At 47.9% G+C, this 9,226-nt stretch overlaps 1 protein-coding gene across 2 annotated transcripts; it reads right to left on the bottom strand.

Annotated features, from left to right (window-relative positions):
- Positions 1 to 66: 66 nt before the first annotated feature.
- LOC120800762 (sialoadhesin-like) lies at positions 67 to 8,974 on the bottom strand. Of its 2 annotated transcripts, none has more exons than XM_040147093.1 (12): positions 8,793 to 8,974; positions 6,802 to 7,158; positions 6,457 to 6,684; positions 5,917 to 6,267; positions 5,382 to 5,591; positions 4,520 to 4,777; positions 4,052 to 4,312; positions 3,497 to 3,757; positions 3,052 to 3,133; positions 2,886 to 2,958; positions 962 to 1,170; positions 67 to 872 (listed from the first exon to the last, which is right to left on the bottom strand). In XM_040147093.1, exons 1-12 carry the CDS (start codon positions 8,845 to 8,847, stop codon positions 794 to 796), a joined length of 2,424 nt encoding a protein of 807 aa, XP_040003027.1. In that variant the 5' UTR covers positions 8,848 to 8,974; the 3' UTR covers positions 67 to 793. The 2 variants fall into 2 exon arrangements, with proteins under 2 accessions (XP_040003027.1, XP_040003028.1); XM_040147094.1 differs by having other exon boundaries at positions 2,886 to 2,955.
- Positions 8,975 to 9,226: the final 252 nt, after the last annotated feature.

Genomic DNA, 9,226 nt, shown 5'->3' with positions numbered 1-9,226 from the left:
TGAAACTGAAACCGGTTTACAGGACAACAAGCACAAGGAGGACCATTTATAAGCTGTCATCTATATCTGGGAGCAACATTTTAGGTACGGCGCCATATCTCAGGCCATGACATGCCCCTTTTCCACCCAATACAGCACGTGACGCCTTGCGCCCCATTAAAGCACTCGCGCAACGCAAATGTTGACTTTTTTTGAATCGTATTTTTTAAATAATTATTCCCACACATAAATTATGCACAGTAGCGGGCTGTTATATTTATATGGCAGTAAGTCCGAGTTTTTCCTCCTATGCAACCCCCTCTCACAGCAGTTTGTACCAAATAGTCACCAAATATAAACTATTGCTTCGCGTACACGGGCACAGGTTTTTCTTTCCTTTTTTTTTTACGTGACACTCAGCACTACTTTATCAGGGGGCTGGGCTGGATGGTGGGCGTAACTTCAGAAACTGCCGTGACTCTGGGTTGAAATACACATTAGTTTGAAAGTCGTGCTGAGTTTCAGGGGGAAAAAAAAAAAAAAGGGAAAATTCGTGTCCATGTTCACGAATCACTCGAGATTCAGACTTCGCTTCTATCTCACAAACTTTGTTGTCCTGTGCTTCAACTGAAGTAACGTTTCAAGTACATCTTTTTTTTTTTCACCCAAATGACAAAAACAAAGGAAAAACTCCAGCGGTAAAATCAAAACTCCTCTTTACACACCCTACGTAAACCACTTCTGTTTCATGTTTCTATTTCTTCTGGTTCTCTTAATGCTGTAAAGATCAATGTGTAAACAACAGACCGAGGATTCACGTTGTGTTCTCATGGTTTTTGTTGACTGTGCTGTACAGAGCAAATAAATCCCCTCCGTCTTCTTGACGTCTTGTTCTGCGGAAGCAAGAATAAATCATTCACACCGACAGTTTTTGACCCGATGCGCAGCAATGAACATGTGTCCCGTGAGAGGCGCTGCTCACCCTGGCGCCCCGCTGGCATCGTCACATCGGACGGCGGCGTACACGACCCCGTCCTCTCTCCCGGAATCAAAGGGCCTGACACTGTGGTAGACGGCATCTGCCTGGTTCTGCGAGAAGCAGATGCTTGAGTAGTGAAGCTCCGGCTCCTGCTCTGCTGGATTTCTGTGCGCTGCAGCTGACGGGGTGTGAGGCGCCGGGCCCACGTCCAGCTGACGGGACAAACAGAAATCAAGCGTGACTAGACTTTCGTTGCGCGGTCGCACCGAATGACCGCACGGTAAAAATATTTTTGCTGGATCTGAGGTGGGATCGGGGAAGTTTGGGCCTCAGCTCTTGCTCTTTACTTCCCCGGGTACGGAGAGTTTCTGGGCACGGCACTTGATGCCCTCTGTTGCGGAAGTATTCATACTTTCCTGAGCCGAACAACTGTGATCCTGAGGCTTTCTGTTGCAGTCCCCACTGGTCACCAGCAGAGGTCTATAACATTCAAAGATGACTTAATGTTCCTCTGCTTGGAAAATCAAAACACAATGTTCAGGCGGAGTCCTGTAAGGTTCATCGATGTACCAGGGTGAACCCTGAGCCACCGCGCCAGAGATTTTTTTTTTTTTTTTTTTTAGCTGAGCCTGAGCAACTGAGGCAAACTAACGTGACCAACTTCCTTCTTTTAGCTGGCTCTCTGGTCATTCACACAGTATATGCTGTTCTTTCTTGACTTCTTAGGTAACTTCACTGGGCAAGGAGCAGATACTGGTTTGGGCCTTAAATCCACTGTAGTCCTGTATGCAGTGGTGGAAAGTAACTGAGTAAATTTACTTCAGAACTGCACTAAAGTACAAATTTGAGCTACTTTACGTAAGTATTTCCTATTTATGCTATTTTATACTTTCACTCCACCAAAATTCAGAGGCGAATATTCTACTTTTTACTCCAAAACACTTAGATGAGAGCCGTTACTATATAATAACTACTGTTATTAGGACGCATTATCATGGGTTAAGATAAGATTTCCCCGGGGAGAAATTCACAAGCTACCCAGCGGTTTATAAAGTTATTAAAAGTGGCCCCATCTTTACCAGCTGCAAAATTAAAGTGATGAACAAATTAACGCATCACTAGTTCTAATCTAATTATATAATATACGCTTTTCTGAATCGGGCCACTCTGCATGTGATACTTATGTAGTACTACTTAAGTAGAGTTTTGATTGCAGGACTTTCACTTGTAGCAAAGCATTTTTACAATGTGATACAGCTGCTTTTACAGAAGGAAATGATCAGCGTACTTCTTCCGGCTGTGGCTCAGGAGGTAGAGCGGGTCGTCCGCTTACCGGAGGTGTCGGTGCTCCGATTGCCGGCTCCCTCCAGTCCACATGTCGAAGTGCCCTTGGGCAAAACACTGAACCCCACACCCACTATATATGAGCTATATGACTTGACAAAACCGCTCACTGGAAATGATGAAAAAACTTAAGTAGGTAGAAACTTCAAGAGGCAGGGTAAGGTGGAGGTGTGGGCATCAATCCTACGGTAACCACTAAATACATATGTAATGAAAACTCCACAGCATTATGCAGGATCATCCGCAAAACACCACCATCAACCATCTGGAGCATTTTCTACTGAAGTAAAAGTCCCAATGTGGAAATTTAATTTTCCCGACTTTTATTCACTCCAGTACCATGATCTTCGCGTGGCAGCAGGAATATAAGAGGCGTCACACAGTCTGGGGCAATAAAACTGCCACGGGGGAACTGACAAAATGCTTCTTTTCGTGATTTGAGTTAACAAACCATGAAGCCACGAAGAGAGTAGACTAAAGTGGGTAATAAAGCCCTTTTTCAAATAGGTTTGACCTTGACAGGTGCAGTCTGAAATGCCTGCTTCCCTTTGCGCCGGAATACTTGAGCTCCTCCTTGTCTCACCTGTGCTCCGTTGTCGGGTCTCTCTCCACGCCTCCACCGCTGTGTGCACCGCCGTGTGAAGGAATCGTTTCTTCTAGACGGGAGGACGAGCGATTGGATGAATTCGCTAGCAAGCTTAGGGAACAGATGCATCACTGGATCACGTGCGTCGCGCGGGATTGCTCACCTGATCCATAGGAAGGCGGCGAGGACTGCGATAGCCAGCAGAAAGGCTGAGATTGTTCCGGTACCTGCTGGTTTCCACGCGCCTGGATGATCAGAGGGAAACACAGACAGTTGATTGGGGCATTGCAGGATGTTTGAGTAAGCTAAGTGAAAGCTTAACACACTGCTCCGAAAGCTCCCAAAGGTGTTAGTTGTGGTTGGTTGTGTCGGGATCTTTTACACAATCATCAAACCATTCGGTGACCCCTCCTGCCTGCTTTTGCTGTTTTGTCCACTTATTTATTAACGTTTTTTTTTTGTCATCCATCTGTAAAAGCTCAGAAAGTGTTGAGCATGAGTTTTATTAAAAGGTGTTTCTGCATGTTCGGGTATGTTAGAGACAGTTTGAGGTATGTGAAAAAAGCTGTAGCGAACGGGTGCGTGTAGATTAATGCGCATTAACTCACCTGCTACAACAGTCAGATGTAGGGTGTTGTTACGACGTCCCCTCTTGTTCCGGGCTTCGCAGTAATAACTCCCAATGAGTTCGCGTCTGTAGTCGGTGATGGCGAAGATCTGTCCCGAAGCTTGCGGTGAGCCTTCGTTCCCCATGTACCAGGTGTAATTAGCTGCGGGGTTAGCGTCACTGCTACAGGTCAGATTCACGGAGCTGCCCTCCATTATCTCACCGGAGGGACTCGCTGACACAGAGACGAGCTTTGGAGCATCTGGGCGACAATATGCGCAGAGACACAACTCATACATTTTGTATGAGTTGTGTCTTTGGTTTTAATCAAAGTAAAGCAGTTTGGTTTTGTTAAGTGCCACACAAATCAACTTATCATTATTAGTATTATGTGTGAAGGAGGCAACGGCAAACTCTCTGTAGCGACCTTTAAAGTCTGCAGCTGTTGGACTGTTACAGATGTTGCTTCTTTATAGCCTGACGTTGTCATAAGCTGAAACTCAACAGATTTTTAAATACGGGGCGTCCCAGTGATTTGCCGATGTTCTCTACTTACACTGGACGTCCAAGAATAGAGACGTAGAGTTGATCCGTCCAAACCGATTCTCAGCCTTGCAGCGGTAAAACCCTCTGTCCTCGGAGCTGATGGAAGTGAAATGATAAAAGCCTTCCGGTCCCTGGAGCAGTGTTTGGTTCCCCTTGTACCAGGTGTAATTAGCTGCGGGGTTAGCGTCACTGCTACAGGTCAGATTCACGGAGCTGCCCTCCACTATCTCACCGGAGGGACTGACTGACACAGCGGGCGTCTGTGGACCATCTGGAAGAGACGTATTGACATAGGTGTTTATGAGTTGAGGTGCGTCTTGTGCCGAACGTGAAAGCACACAGCTGGAGCGGCTCAGTGAATCCCAGCAGCCCACTGTGAATGAGAATCTTCAAAAGCTCTCTGTTGTTAACCAGATGTAACGAATCTGAAAGATTTAAGCCAAGCGTTGCTTTCAAATGAGCACTTTTTTTTACTCACACTTCACATTAATCGAGACACAGTGAGATGTCTCCCTCCCCAGCTCGTTCTCAGCCGTGCAGTAATAAGCTCCGGAGTCGGAGGACTGGATGGACCCGAAGACGAGCCGAGCCTCCCTCCTGAGCAGTGTTTGGTTCCCCTTGTACCAGGTGTAATGAGCTGCGGGGTTAGCGTCACTGCTACAGTTCAGAGACACTGGGCTGTCCTTCATAATGTCGCCGGGGCGACTCATCAAAACCGAGGGAACCTTCGGAGCATCTGCAGGATGTGAACGAACACATAACGTGTTACTGTAGATTATAGCCACTGTGCATATTGTCCACTGTCCACGGTGCTGATCCTGGAGGTACTCACCATCTTGCGTACCAGTGTGTATGAAAATCGCTGGGGGTGGGGGGAACCTTATGATATATTTTTTGAAAAAAGCAAGGCCCTCCTTAGCGTTGTCATTTTCCCCACTTAATTAGGAAGGAAGCAGACACAGTAGAAACTAAATCAGGATGCACTGTTAAAAAGGGAAACTGGGAAACTACCAACGACCCTGCATTGCTCCTGCAGTACATAATTTAAGTGTGGAGGCTGGGGTGACGGATGGGCATGCACTGTGTTGAACTTGGTCTCTGATTTCCCCCGGTTTTTCTTTACGATTTCTCTGTTCTCTCTGCTCTATGGCACGGACAGTGAAGCTAAATCAGGCTCTGCGTACACAGACAACGGTTGTTAGTGGGATACACTCGGCGCTGTTTCGCTCTTTTCGTGGGATTTTATGACAATAATCAAAATACGGAAAAACCGCCAGCCTTCTCCCTCTGACGTTTCCACCACGTGACGTTTGGTTTGGGACACAGTCGGGCAGACTCACACACTGGAAGGGAGCGGTAATCCTCATAAGCACAGGAATAACTGCCTGCAGGCTCAACGTATCCTCTAAAAGATGCAGATCTTTCTCCCTGGATTTTCCCTCCGTTCTTGTACCAGACAAAGGAAGAGCGGCCAGGAAGGAAACAGCTGCTGTGACAAATCAGCTTTGGACCAGCAGAAGACCGGATCACCTGCACCTGTAAATCTGGGTCTGTGAACACGAAATGGATGTGTCATATAAAATGAGCTGTCAGTAAACACACAGAGTTGCCTGTACAACTTCTCCCCCTCCTGGCCAGTGGGTATAAGTGCAGCGTGCGACAATGTCCGGATTAGTTACAACCCGCCCTGCGCAATCTACCACTTTCCTACTCTTACTGAACCACTTGGTTCAATGGTCTGTGTGTGTAAAAGGGGGTGTAAGGGAATACATTCCCTTATGTTAAACTTGTTTTTATTCTTATCACGGATAAATCAAGATTAACATTTTCACTAAGAATAATCTCATTGTGTAATGAGTTTGTGTTCGTCAGTACCTGTGACAGTCAGAGTGGTGCCAGGTAAACTACTCCTCCATTCAAAGCCTCGTGTTCTGAACTTGAAGCGGTACTCGGCCGAATCGGTCTCCCTCAGGTCACTGATTCTCAGACTGGAGCGTCCTCCCTCGGTCTCAAAGACTTGAACGCGGCCCGCATACCGGGAGTCTTCGCTAAGGTCCACGGGCTGCACGCGAGGCCACCGCGTATCATCGGGTTCAGACTTGAACCAGAATTTGGATGTGATGTGTTCACTACTGTTGTACGTGCAAGAAATGTCCACGGATGAGCCCCTGAAGGCACAGATGCTCCTGTCAGCGTAAGTCAATTGACTGCACCTGCTGTGGACGCCTGAAAAATGAAACATCTTTGATTATCACTCTGAAAACTGCAGCCTTTACCGCAGTAATTAACAGTTGGTTGTATTGCGGTGAACGGGGTTGCCCGTGTAAAAGATACAAGGTGAAGCGGCGGTACGGTGTATTGGCTAAAAAGTTCAAAAGAGCGACACGTTCGTGGAAAACTGTGAAGTAAACTCACACAACGAAGGAGAGTGGAAGGCCTCGTGTCCTTTTACAGCACAGGAAATGCTGCTGCCTTGATAAAAGTATCCTTCGTAATCTCCTTGTTCCTTAAATAGCTCTCCATTTTTGTACCAGATGTAGGAACGAGGATCAGCGACAGGACAACTGCTGTGGCACCTCAGAAAATACCATCTACACTTTTCAATTATGCACCGTTCTGAGTAACTCGTCTGCACATCGAGACCTGGATTCGTAAAGAAACAGAGACATCGTTCAAGAAAGAACAGTCAACACAGACAAGTGATGATCGATGCACGGAGATTCACGGGCTATACTATACAGATTCCAACAAAAATGTTACCTGTGACAGACAAGGTGACTCCGGGTGAACCAGTAAAACTCCAACCTGGCTGGTTCGTTATGAACCTGAACCTGTACACAGCGGAGTCGCTCTCTCTCAGGTCGGCGATTCTCAGAGTGCAGTTGTTCTTGCCACAGTGATACGCCAGACGACCCGCATGCTCTGAGTCCGTTCTCAGATCCACGGGTTCTTTATCCTGCAGTTTAGTAAACCAGAATGTTTCCTCAACTTCGGTTGAAACAGAGTTTATTCCGGATGGGAACCTGTAGGTGCAGTGAATCTCCACCGTTGATCCTTTTAAGGCGCAGATCTTAGTAGAAGCGTAAGTCACTCCCCAGTCAGCCTGACCCCGTACCACTGGAACACAGGGCGCAGCAGAAAACCACAGATTTATAACGACTTCCGAGAACGGACCTGGACGTGTGGAGGTGCTCCTGAACAGGTAACGCGGACGAGCTTGAAAAAAAAAAAAGCACACTATTCACGGTTATGACGGGGAAAGTGATAATGTGGACGAGTCTGTGATCAGTGCGCCAACAAAGGTTCCCGACCTTTTTCGTCAGACGTGGGCCCACAGCCGTGGCAGATAAACTCCAGCATCCCTTTGATACCAGCATTTGTTTCAACTTTCATCCATTTAGCCGTGTCTGTTTCAACCATTTATCCATTCCGTCTAGCTATCCCATTTAACCTTTCCCTCATTACCTTGGCTGTTGCCTGTTTGTCCATTAGCTCAAAGACACAGTGGAATGAATAACACATCTTCAAGTTCTGATCCTGTGTCCTGGTGCTGATCACCCATTGATCTCTTGTGCCCCGCTAAATATGCATCAAAAAAATGTCAAACTCCTCTCTTTTCCTGCAAAACCTAAAAATGCTTCTTTGATGACCCATCCTGAACTCGACGGGGGGGACCTGGGGGCACTAACTGTATTGTGTGGGCCACTCCCCACTTCTGAGGGACCCGATCACACCCATAAGGTTTGATTTAAAGGCTTTTTGAGGCCAAACCCTCTCCACATATCCTGTTTCACTCTGTACTAGGTCACATTACGGAAGAGACTTTAACTATGTAACAGGCAATAGTTGATCCAACACTTTCAACTATTTCAACTGCTTTCCCACGAGTTTTAGCCATCTATGGTTTTTTTTTGCCTCATGTTGGACAGTTAATAGTTACGAGACAGGGGGGGGCGTTGCACGAGAAAACAGTCTGTTTGCTCGACTCGTTGTTTCCTGTCTGTGGTCGGTTCAGGATTTTGAAACTAAAGAGAAATGCAAGAGAGGTGTGAAATCCCGCACCGCCGCACTGAGACTTCTCGTTAATTGAAGCCACAGAAATACGAGGGCGAGATGAGATCGTCGCGTGTCATCTGGACTTTTGTCAGGGTCTGGCGCGCGCGCACGACGACACCGAAGTGCCGGTGTCCGCGCGCAGAGTCAATTGAGACGAGAAACCGGCCGGAGCGGTTCTCCGGGTGGCCGCGACGGTTCGCTGGATGGACCACCGAGGATGTGGGAAACGAGCACTCCGCCGTCGCCGAGCCTTCATTTCTTTTTCTTTTATTTTAATTGTTCAGCCTTGTCGTCCATCAACACGCGGCGCTCACCGTCTACACAAAACAAACATCTGGACTCTCTTCCCCCTTGTATCGCCACGGGGTTTGTCCTTTTCGCTCGGCATCGGACCTGCTGCCGCCCGCTAACCTCGCGGGCACATCTGGAGACTCCCGCCTCAACCTGACGGGACCGTTTGAAAGGTTTCGTTGCGCCGCGACGCAGGCGGATCCACCCGCGGGACGCGCGATCCATTTTGCGTCCGGCGAACGTCTGGTGTCGCCGGGTTTTGCGTCGCAACACCGGCGGAACCGTCGGCGATCCGGTGACTGACAGGGCGGCGATTACGAGAGAAATAGTGCGCAAAGCTAGAGTCCCTCAGAAGCGGGTGTCTGCTCGACGCCCCCGAAATTTCAACCGTAAATGCACCGTACCTGACGCAGAGAGCGCGAAGAGGACGAAGCCACCCGCCGCTGCTGTTGAGCTCATAGCTGGTCCACGCAACCGCCCGTCGGTTGAAACACGCCGGCTATCGCTGTAGATAACCAGCCCTGCTCGCGAGAACGGACGGATGTGGTCTGGATAGACCGTGTCCTACTGCATCTGCTCTGTCTCTCTCCCGGCTTCCTTCCTCGTCACATCTTTTACATGCACGGAGACGCGACTTTTTCTGTTCCCAATATGCCGAGTAGGCGGTGAAAAACCGAATGAAAGTCAACTAGAGCGCGACTTTGGGGCCGGCAGGTAAATGTCCGTTATTTCCCGCACTTATCTTTGTCTTAAAAGTTGGAAAAACCAGGTTTAAATCGCTCAGGAAAAAAACAAACAAACTGAAATTTAAACCATTGACCACTGGCCAATAGTTATT

Source organism: Xiphias gladius, chromosome 15 (genome assembly GCF_016859285.1).
Source record: "Xiphias gladius isolate SHS-SW01 ecotype Sanya breed wild chromosome 15, ASM1685928v1, whole genome shotgun sequence".
Lineage (NCBI taxonomy): Eukaryota > Metazoa > Chordata > Actinopteri > Istiophoriformes > Xiphiidae > Xiphias > Xiphias gladius.
This window is presented reverse-complemented; position numbering and strand designations above follow the sequence as displayed.

Bases quoted from the DNA above. Each gene is read 5' to 3' on its own strand.
- LOC120800762 (XM_040147093.1), bottom strand. From the start codon at position 8,847: ATGAGCTCAACAGCAGCGGCGGGTGGCTTCGTCCTCTTCGCGCTCTCT. The intron at 6,685-6,801 runs GTAACATTTTTG...TTACGAATCCAG, and splicing joins AGTCACCTTGTCTGTCACAG to GTCTCGATGTGCAGACGAGT. The intron at 3,758-4,051 runs GTAAGTAGAGAA...ATTGTCGCCCAG, and splicing joins TCTATTCTTGGACGTCCAGT to ATGCTCCAAAGCTCGTCTCT.